At 38.4% G+C, this 26,655-nt stretch overlaps 1 protein-coding gene and 2 pseudogenes across 3 annotated transcripts in view; 2 read left to right on the top strand and 1 right to left on the bottom strand.

Annotated features, from left to right (window-relative positions):
* Positions 1-26,655, top strand: part of NSF (N-ethylmaleimide sensitive factor, vesicle fusing ATPase) — a 166,489-nt gene that overhangs the window by 107,695 nt on the left and 32,139 nt on the right. For all 3 annotated transcript variants that reach the window (XM_511626.7, XM_054671317.2, XM_054671318.2), the window contains exons 13-15: positions 6,239-6,334; positions 12,479-12,635; positions 15,369-15,502. In XM_511626.7, coding sequence (XP_511626.3) covers positions 6,239-6,334; positions 12,479-12,635; positions 15,369-15,502 — 387 coding nt within the window. The remainder of the gene's footprint in view (positions 1-6,238; positions 6,335-12,478; positions 12,636-15,368; positions 15,503-26,655) is intronic.
* Positions 19,258-19,733, top strand: LOC107972375 (vesicle-associated membrane protein 5-like; annotated as a pseudogene).
* Positions 23,076-23,752, bottom strand: LOC735645 (small ribosomal subunit protein eS7-like; annotated as a pseudogene).

The raw sequence follows: 26,655 nt of genomic DNA, 5'->3' as shown, positions 1-26,655 counted from the left end.
TTGAGAGGATATCAGTACTTTTCAATATATGAATTTCTGATTTTTATTGACTCTTTGTAGTTACACTTTTTCTAATTGTAAAGCTAAAATGTTTGTCACCCTTGTACATAATATATTATCCTTCTGATTTGCAAGTAAGCAGTAGTGCAAATAGTTCATGTTTTCATCACTTTTTTCCACATGATAGAATTATCTGTAAGCTTCAGGTGATATGTATTGACTTGCGATCATTGCTCCTTGTACCAAACAGCTCCTAACTTTTCACCATATCAATGGAATAACTATGTAGGCACTTTAGGGATGAGAAAGCTATGTAAGACACTAACCTTACCCCCAAAAAGAAATATTACTAACATTTCATCTTCTGCATTTTAAAAAATCTGCATTGTCAGAAGGTCTTTAAAGACTATTTTTCCGATGACTCCTCCTTGGCTAAACAAAAGAAGTACAGTTTTAGTCTTCCATTGCTATAGATGTTTGTAGCTTTAATAGTGATTGATGAATAAATATTTAAATTGAAACTTATAAAGTTGTTACTGAACTTTAAAACATTCAAAACGTACAAGTGTTATGATGTTCTTTCTTTGTATTTTAAAAATCCATTATTGTTGTTATTTTGCTTCCTTTTCAAAAGATTGAGGCCTAAAGAAAGATTTAGTCAGGTGGACTAAACAAGTCTTTCCTGTTAAACTGTTTTTTCAGGTTTTCTGAGACAAGTGGAAAATCTGGTCAGAAACACCTGTTGTTCATGTCATTTATACTTGAACCTATGATTGCGGTCAACTAAAATTCATGTGACATTTGGTTGTTTTTATCTTGAAAGGAATTTCTGCTTCAGGTTGAGAAGATTCATAACCCAAATTTTTTCTCTAATCTGTTGTGAGGAAATAAACTGAGGACACACACACACACACACACTTTCTCTCACATACACTTTCCACCTGAGTCAAAGCTCTAAGTTATGTTTACAGAATTTCATAAAATTATTTCTTTTTTTTTTTGCAGAATTTTTGATTGATTAAGGTCATTCTACCCTTAATTTAAGAGGAATGATAAGAACTTTGAAAGGTCAGATTTAAAAGGTTATGAAATTTAAGGGTGACCACTTGATATTTGCTAGTGTTGAAATACAAGTTTATTAGTTTCTGCAGGTATAAGCTGAAAGATGCTGCCTCTTCTATATTGATTAGCTGTTATAAATAAAATGCAGGAAAAATGTTGCTAATTCAAACAAATGAGAAAAGGTTTTCTGAACAAGTAAAAATTCAGAATTATAGACTTTTTAAAATTTTACAAATTTTGATAAAATGCTAAAAGTCAGCTAAGAGCAGTCCTTAGAAAATTTATTTTAATGAGCAGGTAGGAATAATTGACAATTGGAATATTGATGGCTTACAATTATGTAACTTACAGAATTCCTTATGTGCCTGAAAACAGTTTGTTTTGAAATACTTCTTCCCCACACCCATCTTAATTCACTTTTAAGAAAGGACTCAGCAATTAATTGGGTGAGTCTTTTCTTAATAATTAGCAAAATGACAAGTTTTATACCAGCTTCAGTCCTAAAATCTATCGTATTTTTTGGCAAATTTTGAAAGATGGGCAAGATTTTTCTTTCATACTGCTGTATGTATCTATCATTTGAATTCGGTTATACTATAAGAGAATCAGAATGCAAAATATTATGGTAAAAACCTAGGCCTGTGTAGGAAAGAGGTGTTTAAAGTGAGGCTGGTAGCTTTGTTGAGATTTTAATGTTTCAGTCAGAGCTCTTGTCTTCCCTTTGGCCTGAGAGTTTGTATCTTGTAGAATCCTTTCAGATGTATCAAAAAGTTTGAATCAGAGTTAAAACTTTTATATAAGGGTATCTAGGAAGGAAATCCTGTATCTGCCTTTTATAACTTATGAAAACCCCCAGGTTTGTATAAGTATAAAATGAGATAATGTGATATGGTGAAATGAGATAGTGTGTATGAACATACTTTATAAACTATAAAGAACTGTAGACATTTGTATATTATTAATTATCATAATTCTTTCACAGATATGCTTGTTTCCTGTGACACCATTTTTCTTTTTTTCTTTTTTTCTTTTTTTGGAGATGGAGTTTTCTTCTTGTTGCCTAGGCTAGAGTGCAATGGCGTGATCTCGGCTCACCACAACCTCCGCCTCTCGAGTTCAAGCGATTCCCCTGCCTCAGCCTCCAGAGTAGCTGGGATTACAGGTGCCCACCACCATGCCTGGCTAATTTTGTATTTTTAGTAGAGACAGGGTTTCGCCATGTAGGTCAGGCTGGTCTCGAACTCCCGACCTCAGGTGATCCGCCTGCCTCGGCCTCCCAAAGTGCTGTGATTATAGGTGTAAGCCACCGTGCCAGGCCCATTTTTCTTTTTTTAAACTTAGAAATGCCAAATAAATGCGATTAATATTTATCAAACCTCATATGTGCCAATATAAGCCCTATTAATAATTTAAATGTTTATGTTTTTTTGTTTGTTTGTTTTTGTTTTTGAGACGGAGTCTCACTCTGTCGCCCAGGCTGGAGTGCAGTGGCGCCATCACAACTCACTGCAAGCTCTGCCTCCTGGGTTCACGCCATTCTCCTGCCTCAGCCTCCTGAGTACCTGGGGCTACAGGTGTCTGCCACCACGCCTGGCTACTTTTTTGTATTTTTAGTAAAGACAGGGTTTCACTGTGTTAGCCAGTATGGTCTCGATCTCCTGACCTGGTGATCCTATTGCCTCAGCCTCCCAAAGTGCTGGGATTACAGGCGTGAGCCACCATGCCCAGCCCAATAATTTAAATGTTAATTGTTCTATTGAAGTAAAATATTTGTCTCTTTGTTACTTTTTACTTTATTTTTAAAAGTATAGAAGTTATAGATGATGGCTTTCTTTTTGTAAAAGATTCAAGAATGTCGAAGCATATAGGGAAAAATGAGAAAGGCCATCTCTAACACCGCTTTCCTTTCCCTCTCCAGAGTTAGCCAAAATTTGGGATATATCTTTGAAGTTTGTTTTCTTTATATAATATTTACATTCATATACGTATGTGCTTTTTTAAAAAAATGAACATTAATGGAATTATACTGCAGTTTACATTTTTCACTTGCAAATATTCCTTGGATAGCTTTCTGTGTCAGTGTATGTAAGTCCCCTTCATTATTTTGGACAAATGCAGAGTATTCTAGAATATTGCCACATAATGAAAAATATAAGATCCATGAACACAGGGACCTTTTCTGTTTTATTTACTGCTATGACTCCAGTTCCTCAGATAGTGCTTGGTGTCTGGTAGGTATTCAGTAAATAGAATTAATGAATAATTTATTTAACATATGGATTATTTCTGGTTGTGGCTGTTGAAAAAATACTGTTGTGAAAATGCTTACTTGCCTCCCTGTGCACACAAGGAATCATTTTCTAGGGTAGCCATCCAAATGTCTTTTCAAAGACATGGTTTCATTGTCTTCTAGTTTCTAGTGTTGCCAGTGAGAGTTATCATACCAATCTCGTTCTGGTTTCTTTGCAGGAAACCTGTTTTGTCCCTCAGAAAGGTTCTAGGACTTTCTCTTCACCTTTGGTGCTCTGAAAGTTTACAGCAGTGGGTCTGGACAGATGTGTGCTTCTTTTCATTTATCCCGATCATCACTCACTGAACCCTTTAAACTGCAGAGGCACACCTTTCTTCAGCTATAGGAAATTTTTTTCTCTTCTGTCTTTTATTGTTTCTTCTCTATGACTCTTTCTGTTCTCTCCTTCTGAGACTCCTGTTAGATCACAGTTAAAACTTATGGATATTTCTTTCATGCTTTGTAGCCTTTCTGTCTCACTTTCTGTCATCTTGTGGGATTTGGGGCGGAAGGGAAGATAAATAACTGTGTTCTGTTTGCCATCTTCACCCAGCTTCCTGACATAGTTCTTTTTATCCCACAAGGATGACTTTTTTTTATATCTGTCACTTCATTTGTCTCACAGTCTCTTCCTAAAAAAACATGACTCGTATTTCATAATAATTGATGGAAGGTTGATATTTATTTAACATGTGTTTGTTTTATAGTCAGCTTTTTTTGAAAATGCTTTTTTTTTCAAAGCCATGATACCAATTTAAAAATTAGGCTGTGTTGTTTTGTGCTATTGGTAGTGAGCCCAGTCGCTTTAAAACACGTGTTGGTATCTTAATCACTCATCTGGTCCAGGCAGCTCCAAGTGCTGATAAAGGCCTTGATGCTTCTCCAGATGTCTAAATGCTAGCTCCAGGTGCAGTAAGCAGACTATTTGGAGCTGGCACATAGATTCTGAAGCACAATGTATTAATACAAATGAAAGTTTTAGGTTCTTGGTCTCCTAGAGTAATGGTTCTTAAGCCTGGTTCAGTACCAGAATCACCTGTGGTACTTGGTAAAACTATAAAGACCCTCTAATAGACCTGTTAAATCAAAATCCTGTGGGGAATGGGACTGAGCGCCTGTATATCTCTGAAGGCTCTGGAGGTTATTCTGATATACAGCCAAGTATGGCTGTGTTTTCATTTCTGTATATATTTTCTTTTTGTATGGATTTTTCACTGTTCTTACTCTCTCTATGTATTTTTTCTTACTCATGCCTCATGAGTTAAAATGGCTATACAGTGTCCCTTGGTACAGATGTGTTCTAATTTACATAACTGATCCCCTCTTGGTAGACATTATTAATATGCTTCCCGTCTTTTTTCATAACAAGTTACTTTAGTAGATATACTTGTACATATAACTTTGTACACATTTGTGAATATATTTAGGGGATAAATTACTAGAAGTGGACTTGTTCAGAGGATATATATATTTGTGAATTTGAGAGATGTGTTTTCTTTGATTCCAGTTTTTAAAATTGTTTTAAAATGCCCATAAAATTGTCCGGGCGTGGTGGCTCACACCTGTAATCCCAGCACTTTGAGAGGCCGAGGCGGGTGGTCACAGGGTCAGGAGATCAAGACCATCCTAGCTAATATGGTGAAACCCTGTCTCTAGTAAAAATACAAAAAATTAGCCGGGCGTGGTGGCGGGCGCCTGTAATCCCAGCTACTCGGGAGGCTGAGGCAGGAGAATGGCGTGAACCTGGGAGGTGGAGCTTGCAGCGTCCGAGATCGCGCCACTGCACTCCAGCCTGGGGGACAGAGTGAGACTCCGTCTCAAAAAAAAAAAAACCAAAAAAACAGAAAACCATAAAATTTACCGTGTAACCATTTTAAATGTACAATTCAGTGGCATTAAATACATTCTTAATGTTGTGCAACCGTCACTACCATTCATCTCCAGACCTCTTTTCATCTTGTAAAACTAAAACTCCATACCCATAAACAGTAACTCCCCATTCCTTCCTCTCCCTATCCCCTGGCAGCCACCATTTTACTTTCTGTCTCTTGGATATCAGCTACTCCAGGAACCTCATATAAGTGGATTGTACAGTATTTGCTTATTTAACTTAGCGTATGGTCCTCAAGGTTCATCATGTTGCAGGATGTCAGAATTTTCTTTCTTTTTAATGCTGAATAATATTCCATTGTATGTACGTAACACATTTTGTTTATCCATTCCTCTGTCAATGGACATATGGATTTCTTCCACATTTTAGCTATTGTGGGTAATGCTGTCATGAACAAGGCTGTACAGATATCTCTTCAAGACCCTGTTTTCAGTTCTTTGGGGTATATACCCAGAAGTGGAATTGCTGGATCCTATGATAATTCTATTTTTAATTTTATGAGGAACCACCATATTTTTGTTTTCCACAGTGACTCAACCATTTTACTTATGTTCCCACCAACAGTGCATAAGGGTTCTGATTTCTCCGCATCCTCACCAACACTTCTTATTTTCTGCATTTTTGTGGTAGTAGCCATCCTAATGAGTATGAAGTGAAATCTCTTTGTAGTTTGGATTTGCATTTCCCTAATGATTAGTGAGGTTGAACATCTTTTCATGTGCTTATTTAAGGCCATTTGTATATCTTCTTTGGAGAAATGTTTGTTTAAGTTCTTTGCCCATTTTTTATTTAGTTTTTTGTTGTTCAATTTTGGCAGTTCTCTATGTATTCTGGATATTAATCCCTTATCACATATATGATTTGCAAATATTTCAGATTTTTTATGTGTGAAAATATGCTTTTAAATCCTCAAGAGTTACGTTCTTAAACTGAATATATTCTTAACTATTCTTAAATCTTGGAAGTCCTTACATTTTGTTTTTATCTCTTCTTAGGCCAGTACTAAAGTGGAAGTGGACATGGAGAAAGCAGAAAGCCTGCAAGTGACGAGAGGAGACTTCCTTGCTTCTTTGGAGAATGATATCAAACCAGTGAGTATGCCCATTGAGTGATATATAGGCCAAAAAGTAATGATAATAATAACTCAGGAGAAAAATAAGTGCCATTTACTCAGTATTATGGAAGGTTATAGCATATGCAGTTTCATAAAATGAGAAAATTTTAGTATTGGAAATGTTCAGTATGAGAAACATCTGTACAATAATCCTAGTGGCTGGTGATATTATTTACTGAAATATTTTCATGATAGGAAGCTTACCATCTTGTAAGGCAGGCCATTCAATTTTGAGACTTTCCAGTTATTGTTTTACTTTATATTGAACTAGAACTAATTTTCTTATTGGTTCTTATACAATCCCAAGCTACAGAAACCTAACTTCAGTCCATCTTCCATATGTCAGTTATTAGGATATTTAAAATTAACTCTCATATCCTCCTCTGTCTGTCTCTCTCTCTCTCTCTTTCTCTTCCTTTCCTCAGCCTCTTCCAAGGCATCCCTTTTTCTTGCTCAGTACATTTAGTTTCTCTGACTACTATAGTTTCTAAGACTTAAAAAGTGTCAGTTTTCTTAAAACGCATTCAAAATGGTCATAGTTGGAGCTTTAGAATACAGTTTAAGGTTATTAACCCATTTTCCTATAAAACAACTACTAACATTTGAGTAACTTTTGTTTAGAGTCCTGTGTTAATACAAAAACAAATTGTAGAAAGTCCCAGTTCTTAAAGAAGTGTGTGCTTTTCTTTCTTAAATGGACCTCAGGTCCATTAAGATTAATCTTAATCTTTATGACACACTGTTATTAGTCTGTATTTTCATGGCGTGTAAAATAACATATGGTATATGTAGTTTTCTGGGACTTGCTATTTATTAAATATTTTATTACCAAGAGTCATCTGTATCAGGGATCCCCAACCCTCAGTACTGGTCCATGGCCCGTTAGGAACTGGGCCACACAGCAGGAGGTGAGCAGCAAGTGAGTGAGCCTCATCTGTATTTACAGCCACTCCCTATTGCTCGTGTTACCACCTGAGCTCCACCTCCTGTCAGATCTGTGGTGACATTAGATTCTCATATGAGTATGAACCCTATTGTGAACTGCATATCTGAGGGATCTAGATTGCACACTCCTTATGAGAATCTAATGCCTGATGATCTGTCACTGTCTCCCATCACCCCCAGATGGGACCATATAGTTGCAGGAAAACAAGCTCAGGGCTCCCACTGATGCTACATTATGGTGAGTTGTATAATTAGTTCATTATATATTACAATGTAATAATAATAGAAATAAAGTGCACAATAAATGTAATGTGCTTGGGCTGGGCATGGTGGCTCGTGTCTGTAATCCTAGCACTTTGGGAGGCTGAGGCGGGCGGATCACGAGGTCAGGAGTTCGAGACCAGCCTGACCAACATGGTGAAACCCCATCTCTACTAAAAATACAAAAATTAGCTGGATGTAGTGGTACGTGCCTGTAATCCCAGCTACTCACGAGGCTGAGGCAGGAGAATCGCTTGAACCCAGGAGGCAGAGGTTGCAGTGAGCCAAGATCGCACCACTGCACTCCAGCCTGGGTGACAGAACGAGACTCTGTCTCAAAAAAAAAAAAAAAAAATGTAATGCACTTGAAACATCCCGAAACCACCTCCTCCCCCAATGGAAAAATTATCTTCTATAAAACTGGTCCCTGATGCCACAAAGGTTGGGGACTGCTGATGTATATGATTTCTTGTAGCTAGACATCATTCATTTTCATGCTGAATAGCATTCCATTGTGTGAGTACCACAATTTATCTATTTTCCTGTCAATTGTGAATGTTACCAGTTTTTTGTTATTAAAAAAAGATTTGTCGTAAGAATTCTTGAATGAATTTCTCTTATTTAGGAATAAAATTATTAGGTTGTTGGATATATGAATGTCCCGCTTTAAGAAAACATTTCCCGGTGGTTGAACCAATTAACACTGCCCCCAATACTGTGAAACATATCTTCTTGTTCTGTATCCTCTCCAACACTTGGTATTATCAGATTTATTTTTTATTTATTTATTTTTTTTGAGATGGAGTCTCTCTCTGTCGCCCAGGTTGGAGTGCAGTGGTGTGATCTCAGCTCACTGCAACCTCCATCTCCCGGGTTCAAGCAATTCTCCTGCCTCAGCCTCCCGAGTAGCTGGGATTACAGGTGCTTGCCACCATGCTTGGCTGATTTTTGTATTTTTAGTAGAGACGGGGTTTCACCATGTTGGCTAGGCTGGTCTCGAACTCCTGACCTCAGGTGATCTGCCTGCCTCGGCTTTCCAAAGTACTGGGATTACAGGCATCAGCCACTGCACCCAGCCTCAGATTTAATTTTTGCCATTCAGTTAGGTGTAAAATGAGATCTCATTTCAGTCTTGATTTGCATTTTGGTTATTACTTGAGAACTTAAGCATTTCTCCATATGTTAATTAACCATATGCATGTATTGTGTGAAATAGTGTCCAAGTCTTTTGCCTGTTTTTCTGTTGTACTGCTTATTTGATTGATACAAGTTCTTTATATACTCTTTTTTTCTCAATTTTGTATTGTGTTAAAATACATATAAAGTTTACCATTGTAATCATTTTTAAATGTATAGTTCAGTGGTATTAAGTATATTCATAATGTTGTATAATCATCACCACCATCCATCTCTAAAACTCTTTTCTTCTTCTTGAACTGAAACTCTATACCCATTAAATAATAACTCTTTTTTCCCTCCCCTACAACACCTGGCAGCCACCATTCTACTATCCATCTTTATGAATTTCACTAATCTTAAGTACCTCATGTAAGTGGAATCATAGTATTTGTCTTTTTGTAACTAGCTTATTTGACGTAGCATAATGTCCTCAAGGTTCAACCATCTTGCAGCATGTCAGAATTTTCTTCCTTTTTAAGGCTGGATAATACTCCATTATATGGGCCAGGCGTGGTGGCTCTTGCCTGTAATCCCAGCACTTTTGGAGATTGAGGTGGGTGGGTCACCTGAAGTCAGGAGTTCAAAACTAGCCTGGCCAACACAGTGAAACCCCATCTCTACTAAAAAATACAAAAATTAGCCAGGAGTGGTGGCACACACCTGTAATCCCAGCTACTCGGGAGGCTGAGACATGAGAATCATTTGGATCCGGGAGGTGGAGGTTGCAGTGAGCCAAGATTGTGCCACTGCACGCCAGCCTGGTGACAGAGCAAGACCCTGTCTCAAAAAAAAAAAAAAAAAAAAATCCATGATATGTACATACCACATGTTGTTATCCATTCCTCTGTCAATGGCAGCCAGGCTTCTGCCACATTTTGGCTATTTTGAGTAATGCTGTCATTAGCATGGCTGTACAGATATCTCTTCAAGACCCTGTTTTTAGTTCTTTCGGGTATATACTCAGAAGTGGAATTGCTGGATCATATAGTAATTCTATTTTTAATTTTTTGAGGAACCACCATACTGTTTTCCACGGTGGCTGCACCATTTTACATTCCCACCAGTGGTGCACAAAAGTTCTGACTTCTCCACATGCTCACCAACAAATTATTTTCTGTTTTTTTGGTAGTAGCCATCCTAATGAATATGAAGTGACATCTCATTCTAGTTTTGATTTGTATTTTCGTAATGATTAGTGGTGATAAGTATCTTTTCATATGCTTATCAACCATTTGTTACATATCCTTTTTTTTTTTTTTTTTTTTTTTTTTTTTTGAGGCAGTCTTGCTCTGTCACCCAGGCTGGAGTGCAGTGGCACAATCTCGGCTCACTGCAACCTCTGCCTCCCAGGTTTAAGTGATTCTCCTGCCTCAGCCTCCCCAGTAGCTGGGATTGTAGGCACCCATCACCACGCCCGGCTAATTTTTTTGTATTTTTAGTGGAGACAGGGTTTCACCATGTTGGCCAGGCTGGTTTCAAACTCCTGACCTCAAGCGATCCACCTACCTCAGCCTCCCAGTGTGCTAGGATTATAGGCATGAGCCACTGCACTTGGCCACCATTTATTTTATATATATATATATATATTTTTTTTTTTTTTTTTTTTTTTTTTTGAGACTGAGTCTTGCTCTGTTGCCAGGCTGGAGTGCAGTGGCGCAATTTTGGCTTACTGCAACCTCCGCCTCCTGGGTTCAAGTGATTCTCCTGCCTCAGCTTCCTGAGTAGCTAGGACTGCAGGCATGCGCCACCATGCCCGACTAATTTTTGTATTTTTAGTAGAGACAAGGTTTCACTTTGTTGGCCAGGATGGTCTCAATCTCCTGACCTCGTGATCCACCCACCTTGGCCTCCCAAAGTGCTGGGATTACAGGCGTGAGCCACTGCACCTGGCCTGTTATATATTCTTAACAATAATTATTTGTTCCAAGTATCTCCTTTAAAGACAAAAGCCAATTTGGTTAGCCCTGTCTTTTTATTACTATTGTGACTTTTAAATATAAAATAATCATTTTCAAAAGTAACTCCAAGATTTTTTTAACAACAAGTAATTTGGCCATGAGGAAGTGACAACTAAAAACTTAATTTTATTTATTCCAAGGGTCTGGAGGATAAAAAAAAAATGAAATTATGGGATATGTAAGGAAGATATACACGTTATATATCTTGGGAGAGTCACTGTTTTATGGTTCAGGCATCTTAAAGCTTCTGCTGTGAGGCTTGGAGTATATAACTGGAAAAATTAAAGACAAAAGCCAGCCTATAATTTTTTTTTTTTTTTTTTAATGAGATGGAGTCTTGCTGTGTCTCCCAGGATGGAGTGCAGTGGCATGATCTCGGCTCACTGCAAACTCCGCCTCCCAGGTTCAAGCAATTCTCCTACCTCAGCCTCCCAAGTAGCTGGGATTACAGGCACACACCACCACACCCAGCTAATTTTTGTATTTTTAGTATAGATGGGGTTTCACCATGTTGGTCAGGTTGGTCTGGAACTCCATACCTCAGGTGATCCACCCGCCTCAGCCTCCCAAAGTGCTGGGATTATAGGCTTGAGTCACTGCGCCCGGCCATGAAAATTTCTTAGAACAGCCATTCAGCCAGTTTGGATTAGTTTCATCATTACTTTTTACACTGCTACTGAATTTGCCATATCTAGGCCAAAGAATGAGAACCTTCCTCTGTATTCAGGAATCAAAGGACCAGTATATGCAAGGAGACTACCTAAAAAGTGCTCTGAAAAATTATTTTGTGGCAAAGTAATAGAGATATGAGATCACTGGATACTGTTTCAAAGACAGTATTACAGAAACAGCTTTATGTGAGGTGCATGTTCTAAAGAACTATTAAAACTATTCCACACATCAGGTAATCAAAAGTTGACTTTTTGAGGGATGTGATGATCTTTAAAAAATTGAAATTCTCAAGATACATGATCTTTACATGTACATGATCTTTACATGTAGTAGGTTATGTTTTCCTATTTATTCTGTTAACCTCATGAAAATCCAGTTCAATTATAAATACTAAAGTTATTGACTACTTTTGGCAGCTGTTTTGATGGGAGGTATAACCTTTGAGATTAAAAGTTGACAATGAAGAAGGGTGCAATTTAAGCTCCAATTTGTAGTGAACACAAATAGAATTATTATCTGAAATAATTGCTTTTATATCCTTCTCATTACAGCTCCTCATTTCTATCTCATCCTAAATCTTATATTTACACATATAAACTTAACATTGGTGCCATTTAACTATGTCCCCTACCACAAAGTTGATGTGAACATGATCTTCTCATTACCATTTCGTATTCTCATGTTAATCCATAGCACCTGCAGTCAGTGTTAAGGTAGTATATTTGTCTATTGCGCTGTTTCTAAGTCCATAATCTCTTTTTTCCTTTGTTCTTAACAGAACAGCCTCAAACTGCATACTGTTGATAAAAATAAGCACGTTGGAACATATTCTTTCTCTCAGGAATTATGAGGGTTTGAGCTCTGGTGGAATCTCAGCCTAGAATCCATTGTTTTTATTCCATTAAGTCACCCAAAGCAGCTTTTTTTTTCCTATTGGGAAAAAAGTTAAATGAGAAATTATACAAGTTGTTTTGCTTTCCAGGCTTTTTATATTAATATGGGATAGTGATCAATACCTTTAGCATGTACGAATTATAACTCGTCTTTTATACTGTTCGTTTTTAACACTAATGCTCAAAATGCTTTAAACTCCTTTTTCTTAATAGGCCTTTGGCACAAACCAAGAAGATTATGCAAGTTACATTATGAACGGTATCATCAAATGGGGTGACCCAGTTACTCGAGTTCTAGATGATGGGGAGCTGCTGGTGCAGCAGACTAAGAACAGTGACCGCACACCATTGGTCAGCGTGCTTCTGGAAGGTGAGAATGAATGAGGAGATGGCATTAAAAGTTAAAGGAAAAAAAGCAGCATTTTTTAAAAGCCCGTAAGCACATTCTGGAAAAGTGAATTCTTTTCCGTTTTTAACCTTGTTCTTGATCTGAAAATAGTAATCCAATCTATGTACCAATATTGTGTACAAATTAAAATTTTCTCGGGGTAGAATGTTAGTGAGGAAAGATAGCAACTAGTTTTCTTGTAGGATTATATCTGTATTTCTGTGGCACTTAATACACTGAATGATGCCACTTAGCCTCAATTCAATTAAATAAATACGTACTGAGTACTTGTATTTTAGTCATTGAACTAGTTGCTGGGGATACAAAGACATTCAAGTGTTCATTCAGTCTGGTCATGAACAAAGGCAGTGTAAAGAAATTCCTGACTACAGTGTATGTGTGTAAAGGTGTGTGTGAATACAAGTCATTTAGCATAGGGGTGGTCAGGGAAAACTAGAGATGCTATTTAATCTAGGCCTTGAAAGACCAGTTAGGATTTTATTGAGTAGACAGACAAAAGGGGAAGGACATTCCATTCACAAATAATTAATTTACAGTTATAATTAGTATGACGGCAGAAAAGTTCAGTGAGGCCCCATGACAAGGGAACCTAACTACCTCTAAAGGTCTGGGGGATGAGAGCTCCCTGGGAGAAACATATTAAGCCATGACTTGACCAATGAGGAGACTCTGGCCAGCCAAAGTCACTGGGGAGGATGTTTGAGGCAGAGCATGTGAAAAAGTCCTGGGCAGGAAGGAGCTTGAAACAGAAAGGGAGACTGTCCTGACATGAGACTGTAGAAGCAGATAGAAGCCAGTTCATATAAAACCTTGTAGGCCATATTAAAGATTTAAACTATCTTAGGGGCAATGGGAAGCCATTTGTAGGATTTTAAGCAGTGAAGCCACATCATCATCACTGCTTTATGGTGGAGAATGGATTGGAGGGGCAAAAAGATACAGAAGAGACTAATGGTTAGAAGCAGTTGGATTAGTCTTAATGAGAGTCGATTGTGGTTTGAAGTATGTGGAGTAGTGTAGATGGAGATAAGTAGACTAATTAGAAATATTTAGGAGATAGAATAAAAATGACCTCATTATTATTGTCAATCATAATTATGCTAGCATTTTTTGAGCCCTTGCTATTTGCCAGTCACTCTACTAGCACTGTGCACATATTATCTATTTAAACCCCACTTCAGTCCTCCAAGGGTAGATGCTGCTGTTGTCTCTATTTTGTAGGTGGGGAAGCTAAAGCCTAGAAATATTTGTTAGATTGGATGTGGGCAGAGGTATCAAACATGACCCCCTGGGTTCTGGCATACATAGCCCGATAAATGGTGCTGTTTACTAAGATTGGGAACACTAATGGAAAGCAGATTTCTGGAAGAAAGATGATGAGTTCAGTTTTGAACATGTTAAATTCAAGGGTCATATAGGAGAAGTAAATCGGAAATGTTGAGCAGCCTGTTGGATATGTGGGTCTGGCTAGCAGTAGACTCATGAGTTGCCAGTATATAGACTGTGGTTGAAGCCATGGGAGTGAACGAAATCACTTACAGTGAGGGTGTGGGTTGAGACGAAAAGGAGGCCTAGAACTTGTCTCTGAGGCATGTTAACACGTAAGGACTAAACAGAGCAGAAAAATTGACAAAAGAGACTGAGCAAGAGTAACCAGAGAGGAAAGGGGAAAGAGAGAATGTGTGTTACAGAAGCCAAGAACAGAAACATATTTTAAGAAAGAGGGGAATTATGAATTGTATCAAATGCTCCTAAGAGGCTGAAAAAGATACCAAAATGTTTGTTGGGTTTGATGACATGGAGATCATTTGTGACCTTGATGGGAGCCTGTTCAGTGTAATGGGGATGGGAGCCGTAAGATTTAGTGAGGATGGGTGGGAGGTGAAGAACAAAAGCAGCCAGTGTAAATAATTACATAGGCAAGTTCCATTTTGAAGGGAGAAGAAGGTGCAGTTTTGAGGGGTATGATGTTCAGAAAGAGTTTTTTGTTGTTATGTATTAAACTGTCAGATAGACTAGAACATGCTAAAACACTTTTGGAAAGGCTTCAGGGAAGAGGAAGAAGTCGAACATATGGGAGAAAGGAACAATCAGTAATGTCAGGTTCCTGAGAAGATGGAAAGGAAGATTTGATTGGTTTATGGTTGAACGAGGGACACAGCTTCCAAAACAGGGAAGGGAAGGCAGGGATGTCTAAATGTAGGTAAGTTCGTAGATTTGCTTGCCTTTATGAGAAGGCCTGAGTCTTTAGAATTCTAACTTTTTACATCACATTTGCTTCTAATAAGGCAGTTTTCCCCTGCCCCCAATATCAGCTCTTAAGATTGTCTTTTTTTGTTAGACAAATGATTTAATAGAACTAACAACATAAGTACTAATATGCATTTGAATGCGTTCTTTTAAGAAGCAAAACCCTTACACTCTGTATATTTTGCCAAAAGTTTGAAAGATTAAGGATATGTGAGAATGTCAGGAGGCATGTATTTCACCATACTTTTGAGAAATGCTAATTAGTTCATTAAGTTTAGTTGCTAATAAATAAGAGAAAACATGTCTGCTGTGAAATTGTGTCAGGAAATGTTAATGAGCAACTAGTCGAGACCTCAGTATGTTCTGGATAAAAGTTTAAACTTGTTTTATTTCCCTTTGCTTAGGTTGGCTTTTTTCCCCTGACTTGCTCATATCTTTATGCAGGCCCTCCTCACAGTGGGAAGACTGCTTTAGCTGCAAAAATTGCAGAGGAATCCAACTTCCCGTTCATCAAGATCTGTTCTCCTGATAAAATGATTGGCTTTTCTGAAACAGCCAAATGTCAGGCCATGAAGAAGGTATCAAGATTTTACTTTCATTTTAATTTCCTATCTCTTAAATGTGTGTGTGTGTGTGTGTGTGTGCACATATATATGCCTTTGTACATGTATACATATAAACCCATAGCAACTGTGTTCTTCTCAAGTGGAACCAAATTATCAGCAGAATATGGGGGAAACAGTGACTGTTTTAGATTTTCTAACTTTGTAATGTATTTTATTGAGTACCTTTACCTTCTAAATTATGCTTTGTTTAATACATATTAAGTTTCATTGCCTAGTTTTGTATCAATTTGATTAAAAGAGTTATAGTTGAAAATGTTTGAATAAAGACAAATTCATTTAGGATTTTTTAAAGTTCTTTCATTGTCGTACAAAGTTGAACTTTTTGGGGTCAATTAAGTTGAGGAAGACAGAGATGTATCAATGGGAAAATAGTCCCAGGAATCCCTACAAAAGGATAGTTTTATATTAGGTAATAATCAGAATCTGCTTGGTAACTTAATGCAGTTCTCATACATCTTCCTTTCTCCAAGTGCCACTCGTCACCTTCTTAATTAACATGGCCACTTTCTACCATCAGTGAAGTTAGAACAGCATAGAATAGAATCCTAGAGCTGAAAAGACTGTAAGACCATTTGGTCCATCTCTCTTACATTCAAGCAAGTGCCATGCAACAACAACAACAAAAATCAATGATGAAGACTCTAAATGGCTGTTCCATCTTACTTGTTAGATCATGTTTCCATTGCTATTCTAATTTTGCATACTGCCAGTCAAGAAATTATTTTTTGTATCCAGCTGAAGTATTTCTTTTATTTAAATTCTTTTTTTTCATGCTTGATCTTTTATAGATATGAACTGACCGTAAGTCCAAGAGATGTGGGAAAATCAGAATGAGGTGAAAGAATCTTGAGAATTGAAGTGCTCCCTAGTAAAGACAGCTCAGGGTTTTCTTTTACATTGCTCTTAGGCATTCGCTTTATAAAGATGTATTGTAGAATTCTTCGGTGTTTCTTTGGGAAAGAGACTGAAGAAGAGAAATAGATTTAAAAGATGACTCCCAAAAAATGTAAGCTTGAGAAGCTAGTCTCTTGTTTGTGCAGGTGGCAGAAAATTGCACAGGGTACTTCAGATGGATGGAGGAAGCAGAACTTGTAGCAGGATTCCAGGCATACACACTGAAGAGTCCAGAGAAATACATAAAAATGTTTGAAATTGAGTGTGAAAAGGAAATATTGCCAGATGCAAAAAGAACTTATAATATCATAGTTTATTCTGTCTCTGAGGTGAAACCAATAGTATCTGTCCTTCCCAGGAAAATCTGAATAGAATAACTGGGACCAGTGATTTCCCTAGAGTAGGTAGGGCTGTTTTTCTTTGTTTTTCGTTTTCCCTCTGATGGGAACCCTTAACCCACTTCTTCTGGTAAAAATTTAAATAACAGCCCTTGAAATCTGTAGCTGTTGAATGTCCCATTTATTTATTGAATAGCTAATTCTATTTGCATTTTCCTAAATCATCTATTCCTGTGCTTTTTCAAAAGTAGTAGTCATCTTTGCAGATGGTAAATTACTCCATTGCTTTCCACCAGCTGCCAGCTTCTACCTCAGATGTACTCTGAGATGTGGGTGGATGGTCCTAGTTTTTCTATAAAGTTTTTAAAAAGTACTTCAGGCTTCTGCAGATCAAAGCTACTTTGTAAGTGTGAGATATTATCATTTTTATTATTTTAATCTCTTGCAAATTGACTTGAAGGGGGAAGGTAATATGTGCTGATTTTAGAGGCTTAAATGGTTAAATTAATGGTTTAATAACTTATTATTTAATCTTCAAATTGTTGAAGCCTTTCAAGGTAGAGTTTTGGGTGAGTAGAAAGCTAGGGAGTATAAAAATAAGTGTCCATACAAGCTTATTCAAAATTGTTTTAATTCATGATTCACTGTCCGGATCATCCGTGCACTCTTAAAATTATAAAAATTATTTCTGCTTCAGCAGTATAACAAATTTACATTAGAATTTTTGGTTTTCCTTGGGGGGAAAATATTATTCTTTGTCATTAAAGTTCAGAAAAGAGAAAGGAATGAAGCATAGGTTTCTTAGAAATATATTAGAAATATTACAAAATATTTCCCTGCAAATAGTTTTCACATTGTTACCTAATGATAGGTTGACAAAAGCCTGAGGGCTCAAACCAGTCTAAAGATGCTAAGTCTTCCAGGTTGTTTTTGAAAATGAAATGTAAATGTCATTCTTTAGTATAAGTTCTAGTCTACCTCCCACTACTGTTCTTGCCCCTCCTTTTTTTTTTTTTTTTTGAGATGGAGTCTTGCTCTGTCGCCCAGGCTGGAGTACAGTGGCGTGATCTCAGCTCACTGCAAGCTCCGCCTCCCGGGTTCACGCCATTCTCCTGCCTCAGCCTCCCAAGTAGCTGGGACTACAGGCACCCGCCACCATGCCTGGCTAATTTTTTTGTATTTTTAGTAGAGACGGGGTTTCACCGTGTTAGCCAGGATGGTCTTGATCTCCTGACCTCATGATCCGCACGCCTCAGCCTCCCGAAGTGCTGGAATTACAGGCATGAGCCACCGCGCCCGGCCTGCACCTCCATTTTTAGTGTGAGGATGGAAAGAAGATGTTTTAATTTTTTTTCAGAGCACAAATAATTTATAGAGTTTTATAATTCTGGAGAAAACCTTTCTTTTGTTGTTGTAAGTGCAAAAATTAAGGTAGCTTTTTCTAATTACAGAAATAATTTAGAAAATACAAGAAAGAACAGAAGAAAATAACAATAAATTCATATTTGTCCTTCAATTCTCTTTTCTACTCAGACACATGTGTACACATGAACACATATACCCCCTCCCTTATATATTGGGGATTACATTGAAACATACTGATGTAAACTTGCTTTTTTCACTTAAAATATTATGAACTTTTTTCAGTGTAACTAAAGCTAATCTGAACATTATTTTAAATTAATAGCTGTCTAATATCTGAACAATCCCTTTTTGTTGGACAATTAGGTTGTTTCCAGGTTTTTTTCACAATTATAAATAATATATATCAAAGAGTTATCTATACTCCCAAGTTCATTGCAGCAGTATTCACAGTAGTGGAATGGAATCAACCTGAATGTCCCTCAGTGGATGAATGGATAAAGAAAATGTGACACATATACACTGTGGACTGTAACACAGCCATTTAAAAAGAATGAAATCCTTGTCATTTGCAACAACATGGATGAAGGACCTGGAAGACATCATGTTAAGTGAAAGAAGCCAGGCACAGAAAGTCAAATATCACATGTCCTCATTCATATATGGGAACTAAACAATTGAACTCAGGGAGGTAGAGTTAGAATGATGGTTATCAGAGGCTGGGAAGGGTAGTGGTAACAAAAATACCATTAAATAGAAGTAATAAGATCTAGTGTTGGACAGCACAATAAATTAACTATACTTAAAAATCATGGGCCAGGCACAGTGGTTCACGCCTGTAATCCCAGCACTTTGGGAGGCTGAGGTGGGGGGATCATGAGGTCAGGAGTTCGAGACCAGCCTGACTAACATGGTGAAACCCCATCTCTACTAAAAATACAAAAATTAGCCAGGCGTGATGGCATGTGCCCTGTAATGCCAGCTACTCAGGAGGCCGAGGCAGGAGAATCGCTTGAACCCGGGAGGCAGAGGTTGCAGTGAGCTGAGAGCACACCACTGCACTCCAGCCTGGGCGACAGAGCAAGACTCCATCTAAAAAATAAAATAAAATAATGTGTCGTTCGGGGAGTGGGCCTGGTGGCAGTGGCGGTGGCAGGGAAAGAGTTGGAGCAGTGCCAGTGGCAAGCGAACAAGGTGACGGAAATCACGCTTAACAACTTCGACAAGATCCTGGAGCATGATGGAAAGCTGGCCGAACTGGAGCAGCGTTCAGACCAACTCCTGGATATGAGCTCAGCCTTCAGCAAGACAACAAAGACCCTGGCCCAGAAGAAGTGCTGGGAGAACATCCATTGCCGGATCTACTTGGGGCTAGTGGTGGGTGGTAGCCTGCTCATCATCCTGATTGAGCAGCTGGCCATCTTTCTCCCTCAGAGTGACACCAGTAATGCCCCACAGACCAGGATGCAGGCACCACCTCGGGGCCTGGGGACTGACAGCTGGTCCTGAGGGAGAAGCCAAATGGCTGCACTGGCTGGTTCCGGTCTCCAGAGAACCTTGGTGTTTGCTCTCCCCTGACCCACCCCAGTGAGTGCCAAAGGGCAGCCCCAACACGTGCACCCCTGCATTTCTTGTCACGCCACAGACTGGCCCTCGAGGGCACCCTGCCATACTGGCCATGCCGGGCCAGCCCCACCTGAAGCTCAGTGAAAGCTGATTAAAAAAAAAAAAATTATGTATAGATCAAAATAACTACAAGAGTGGAAATTGAGTATTCCTAACAAAAAGAAATGATACATGCTTAATGAGTTTCACAACTACCCTTATTTGATCATTACATGTTTTATACTTGTATCAAAATGGTGCATGTACTCCATAAATATGTATAACTATTATGTAGCCATAACTAAAAATTTAAAATTTATATAAAAACAGTATTCCATAGGACTACCAAACTAGGGAAATTACTGCCCCCATTTTCTCATTAGATTTTTCTTCACTAGAGTAGTATAACATGACCGAGAATTTGGGCTTGCTCAGCTCTCCACACTGACCGGCCGAATGACCTTGGATATGTCATTTAACCTATAAGCCACTGTTTTCTCATCTGTCAAATGAAGATAATATTAATAGCTGCATTATAGGGTTATGAGAATTAGATGGTAATTTCTGTAAAGTATCACAGTGCCTGGGATATAATATGAAATCAATGAAGTGTAGTGGTTATTTTTACTTATTATTATACATACATTTCTTATTATTTCCTTATGACAAATTCTCAGAAGTGGGATTGCTAAGGTAAAAATATTAGTATTGTAAAGATTTTTGATACATAGTGCTATCAAAACTCTTAGGTAAAAAATGCTCTTGGTTTTATAAAGCCTACGCCTTCAGAATGTTGTACTAATTTACACTTGTAGCTTCACAATATAAGAGTATGAGTTTCTTGGGATTCTCACCCGTACTTGATATTATTAAAATATTTTTTGCCAGTTGGATAAGCAGAAGGTTGGCATTTAGTTATTTCTTTAGCTACATTTCAATGACTAAATGCTCAAATTTAAGATTTTTCAAAATGTTTCGCAATGACAATAGTCTGTGAAACTGAAAAATATGTAACACATTAATTTTTGTTAAAGATGTGTGGTCTGAATTAGTTAATTCATAGAGCATCTTTACATACCACTTTATTACTTAAACCAACAGGTAAGAGTTCTAGTAGAGAGGGCTGTTAGGCTTGCTTTAATGAGTACATGAGATTTTATTATAATTATACTATTGCCTCTTTTTCACAAATGGATGGTGCTAAAATACATGAAAGTAGTTTATTCTCAATTAGTTTAAAATTCACCTTGTACTTCTCTTAATTTGCTTATTAGTGAATCCTTTCTCCATGGATAAACTCCTCAAAACTGCTGAAGTATGTATGAGGTATTGTCCTCACGTTCTGGGGGGTATACCATATGTTCCATTAAGATGTTTGAAGTATTCACAGACCTTCCCCTTCTCCCCTATTTTACGTTTGCTTCCCAAACTTCATTCTATTTTTAAATTTTAATTCCTTTATCCATTTTTGCATCAATACTTGTTTAAAAATCTATTTTACTAGTTCTATTCGTGCCATTAAATGAACAAAAGAAGAAAGCAGAGTTTGATTTTAACTAATTACCTAATCTTGATGCTTTCTGAGTATACAATCAGTAGAGATGAAGTAGAACAATCAGATAGAACTAAATTGTTTGAACAAAATTAAGTAAAACTACCAGTGATTTATAAAACTGTACCCATTAATAACATGATATAGTCTTATTTTCAAAGGATTGAAAATTAATGGAAGAAATTTTCCTTTCCACTAGCTTTGCACGAAAGAAATAATCTTCTTTGAATATCCTCCTGTAAATCCCACTGCAAATTGTAGTCTGCACAGAACAGAATCGTGATGCCTAATCCTCCTCTTTTCATGGTTTAGTCTATACAAAGAGCAGAGCTGGAAATTGGATCTTTTGACAGCAGTTACTAAGCAACAGAATTTGGATGTTTTTGGTTAACATCCTAATATATAATGTAGCTGATTTGTTGAAGTTTTTGCATATATTAGCTGAGAGAAGTGGGCACTCCGGAAGTGACTACAGGTCCCTGTATGGCTGGGGAGGTGGGCATTTGTTGTTGTTTTGTTCAATACACTGTGTCTTTTGGCATTTTTATCTCTTTGGCATAGAAAGGAGGCTGGTGCAGAACTTTCAGACCTTGTGACTTTTTATATTATTAAGAATACCCTTCTCTGTGGCTCACGATATGAGAAAATGTAAGATTTTTTCCTGAAAAGCAGGGAGAACAAATAAAGGATTTTAAGGTCATTCCAGGAAGCTTTAGAGCTTTGCCAAAAGTTTAGGTCCACTTCCTGAGGCAGTTTCATTAGCAGACAGCTAATGTTTGCTTGGTCTACTCCCAAGTTATTTTTAGAAACGAGATTATTACTGATAGCACCCATTTGAATTTGCTCATTTACGTTTTTATATGCTACCAAATATGATTAGAGTATGCTTTTAACTAATCGCTGACAGATTTACTGCATTAGGGATTTTCTAAGCTATGAGATTCCTACAGTCATCAGATTTCTACTAACTAGGTACTTCACGCCAAGTACTTCAGAATTGAGATGAACTCTTTCAGCTCCCAGAAGAACCAGAGTGTTTGGCTTTGCTTACCTAAGGGCACTAAGGAGGTCCCAGAGGATGGAGGGCTGAATCTCCTGAGAGCATGCTTGTTGTGGCTTGTGATCCCGAAAGGCTGGGATTAATGGAACTAATGCTGGTGTGCTCCCATTTGCACTTGTGTAGACTCTGGAGCCCGTAGCTGCTGCCCCTGTCCCACACACAGGTGGCTCCCCAGTTGTCTGAAGATCCCAGGAGTGGGCTCTGGGACTTAAGAGCTTGCCGTGTCCTTGAGCACCACATTCAGACCTGCCCCTAATCCCTGCGTGGCAGAGCCCCGCTTCTCCTGTCCCTCAGTGCTCACGGAGTGCATGTGGCACACTCTTGCCTTAAGCCCAGGCTCCCCACACTCTGGGTTGTCTCTCATACCCCTCCAGCCTGTGTCGTACCTCCACCTTTGCATGCAAGAGAGGTTACAGTTTAATATGACAATCTCATTATGTGCACAGGTGGACATAACGGGCTTCTGTGTTTTCTAGAGCTGCTCTTCCTTCCTTTAGAGTAGACTTCCCATTATTTCATGAGACACAGGCTGACTGATGCCACTCTTTCCCACATTGTTTCCTTCTTCAGTTCTTCCTGTTTTTTCTTTAGCCTTCTCTTTCAGACTTCCCTCCTAACTTTAAGACCCTAGATATATATGTTGATAATTTTACCTGTTCTACAGGAAACTTCATAATAGAACTGGGCTGACTATACATTCTTTTTCTGTGTGTGTGTGAATATATACTTTTTATTTAGCCATTTTTGTTTACAATTGAAACTCTGGGAATTCAAAATTAACATCCTTGCCCGTGAGCTTCTTATAGACACCAGAAAAAGTTTCAACCTTGTGTTCCACATTGTTCTGCTGTGCTTTGTCCAAATGAACCTTTATGAGCCGGCTGCTATCTAGTTTGACGCGGATTCTCTTGCCCACAATTTCGCTTGGGAAGACCAAGTCCTCAAGGAAGGCATCGTGCACAGCTGTCAGATTACGGCTCCTGGGACACTTTTGCTTATTTTTTGTACGGCTTTTTCGAGTTGGCTTAGGCAGAATTCTCCTCTGAGCGATAAAGACGACATGCTTCCCACTGAACTTTTTCTCCAATTCGCGTACTAGCCGGACTTGGATTTTCTGGAAAGATTTCAGTTGAGGAACGGGAACAAAGATTATGATAGCTTTCCGACCACCACCAACTTCAGTTTCCTTGGCTGCCGTAATATTCAGCTCCCTGAGCTGAGCCTTGAGGTCCGAGTTCATCTCCAGCTCCAGAAGAGCCTGGGAGATGGCCGGACTCGAACTCGTCCGGCTTCTCGCCATTGGGCTTCACGATCTTGGCGCTCGAACTGAACATGGCTTTCTCCTGGGAGAACTTGCCGAGCGCCAGCTTAGGAAGAGACCCAAATCTCGCGAGAGCACGTCAAAATCCCTACATTCTTAAGATTAATTTTGGGGGGAGTCTGTAAGATACGGTTCTTACCTTCTTACCTCCAGCCTCAGTCCTCCTGGCATCTTCTGTGTTGGGGCATCTTTGGATCTAGAGCAAGCACTGTGTGACCTGCTGTGTGCTATAACTCACGGTGAGTTTGGCACTTCAGTTGTACTAGTCTGGCTAGGGCAGTTTGTACAATTTTACTTTTCTCGCATCTTTCTTTCCAGTACCTCTCCTCCTGCTGGGATTTATCTACCTAAAGTTGTGGTGCAGCTTCCCGGCTTAGTATGTAAATATCTCACTTGGATTTTACTGTGGCAGCTAACCTCACGTACTTGCCAGCCAACTCTGAATATCTTCTTAGTGAGAATTCTGCTGGGGCCTGGGCCAGAAAGGGTGAAAGGGACTAAGGGACTGAGGAGACTAGGCAGAAATCGTGGATCCTGGGAAGAGTTATGAGCACAGGTTACACTAGTGACTAGATAAGGAAGAAAATGTACGTGTGAGAAGAGAAAGGGGTGTGTGTGTATGTATTTAAATTAGAGCACAGTAGCTACCCGGAGGAGTTTCAGTTGACTGGTTACCTGAAACTAGTCAAGTTACAACTGGAATTGCACAGCCTTCGTCATGGTCGGTGTGTTAATAGAGCTTGCTGTGAGTGCACCTCTCCCTCTGATAGTAATTAGCACAGAGACCGACTGCAAAAAACAAAAACGTCACTACTTGATATTAAGTGACTGCTGCAGGTATTTTTCCTCTCAAATGTTATGTGTAGGCCATGCAGTCAACTGTGAAGTGATTTGGAATGCTTTGTGAATTACAATGTCTGAGATAAGTTGGTGAGACTACATACCATGTAGCAAGTCATCATTAGTTTAGACCTAAGCAATGTCCTGAGTAAGGTCCTTGCAGCCATATAAGCTGTACATTGTTTTGAGAAGGAAAAACATAGAACTACTGCAACCAGCCAGGCTGTGGTGTTCCAGGTCCCTGTGGCTCTAATCCATGATCTCACAGCCTGATGGTCAGAGTCATATGCTGGCATCAGAGCTTTTAGTAGAATTCTGAAAAATGTTTTGAAAAGCAAAGCATTATTTTCAGTGATTCCTTAAAATTACCTGAGTTTATAAGATACCACATTGGCTGTGGTTCCATCTTCAAAAAAAGTAGCAAAGAACCGCTGTAGAACTGCTTCTGAGCTTTTCAGTTGTCTCGAATGTACCAACTCAAAGCCAAAAGGAACCATCATTGTGTATCAAGAGACTGAAATAAATATCCTATTCTCATTTTCTCTTTTTCTGTGTTTGGGGAGGAGAATATAAAAGGCCCTTCTCTTCTTGCTCTTTAAATGTACTCATGATCCATTTTCAAACCAGCTTCACCTCTGTGTTTTATTTCAGTTGCCAAATCAGGACAGATCCTTGACTCCAGTTTTCTCTTTCATCACCACACCCATTCATTCACCAAGTTCTTTCAGTTCCTCCTCCTAAACATCTCTAGATTCTGTCCACTTATCAGCACACCCACTCCCTGGCCACCATCATTTCTCACCTAGAATTCCACAGTCTCAATTAACTATTATTCCCCACTAATGCTTTTCTATACAATCAGGAAAATGTTTCTAAAACATAAGCCTGACATGTCAGTCCATTGCTTATAACCCTTTAGTGGCTTGTTATTGCCTTTACAGTAAAATTTTAACTCATGAAATTTGTAAGACTCTTTATGTCCAAGTTCCTTCATCACCTCTTCTAATTCATCTCACCTACCACTCCATTGCATTGACACCAACACCACTTTATTTTAATTCTTATTGACCGTTCCTGCAGTGTTCCTGAATGTTCACATCTCTGTGTCTCCTAATTTTCAGTATATTCTGCTTAGAACACTTTCTTCCACCCTTTCCACTGGTTAACTGTTGTTCATGCTTCAAGTCTCAGGTTAAGTGTCACTTCCTAAATTTAGGAAACTGTCCTGACTCCCTAAGTCCATTTAAGAGTCATGATAGGCTGAGTTATGCTGCATGAAAGGACAACCCGAAAATCTCAGTGGCTTAACACAACAAAGTTTATTTTTTATTTACACTACTATATCTCCATCATGGCTCAGACAGTGAGTTCTGTTCATTATATTTTCTCAGAGACTCAAGCTAATAGATAATAGAGGCCCCGCCTTACATCTGATTCCATGATAGCCAAGGCAGGGAAAGGAGTATGGTGAATCATGCAGTGACTCCTAAGGCTTCTTTCAGAAAGGGGTGTATTTCCCCTCATATTTCATTAACCAAAGCAAGCCCCATAGTTATGCCTAACTTCCAAGGCACTGGGGAAATACTGCCTACCCTGTGCCCCCGTATCATCTTGTATTTCCCCTAGCCTAATAATGTCATGCTTTGTTATAATTACATGTGACTTGCTTCCCCAACTCTAACTTTTGTGAAAGTAGGATTATTTTTGTCTTATTTATTATCCTCTGCAGTGCCTTCATTAATGCTTGATACATAATAAGAATTCAAAAATATTTGTTGAGTGAGTGAATGAATAAGGCAGCACTCCAAGACTCAATCCTTAGGTCTTTTTTTCTTCTTCTTCTGCCATTTCTTCTTGAAGATGGCTTCCTCTGTCATGGTTTCAGCAGTCACTGCCCTGAGAGTGATTTCCATTCCCTGACTTCAATCAGATATCTCCAACTTCTCACTTAATATTTCTACTTGAATTTAAAATGTGTAAATTTATTCTTTTAGTAAATACTTCTTAATTACTCTCTAATAAGGCATTATATTAAATGATATGAGGATACAGAGGTAATTAAGACAGCACTTGCCATCTGAGGGCTTGCAATCTAGTATAATACAAAAATAGTACAATGAATCAATAATATAT

This window comes from Pan troglodytes, chromosome 19 (genome assembly GCF_028858775.2).
Source record: "Pan troglodytes isolate AG18354 chromosome 19, NHGRI_mPanTro3-v2.0_pri, whole genome shotgun sequence".
NCBI classification, from domain to species: Eukaryota; Metazoa; Chordata; class Mammalia; order Primates; family Hominidae; genus Pan; species Pan troglodytes.
Note: the sequence above shows the minus strand (reverse complement) of the source record. Positions and strands in the feature narration are given on the sequence as shown.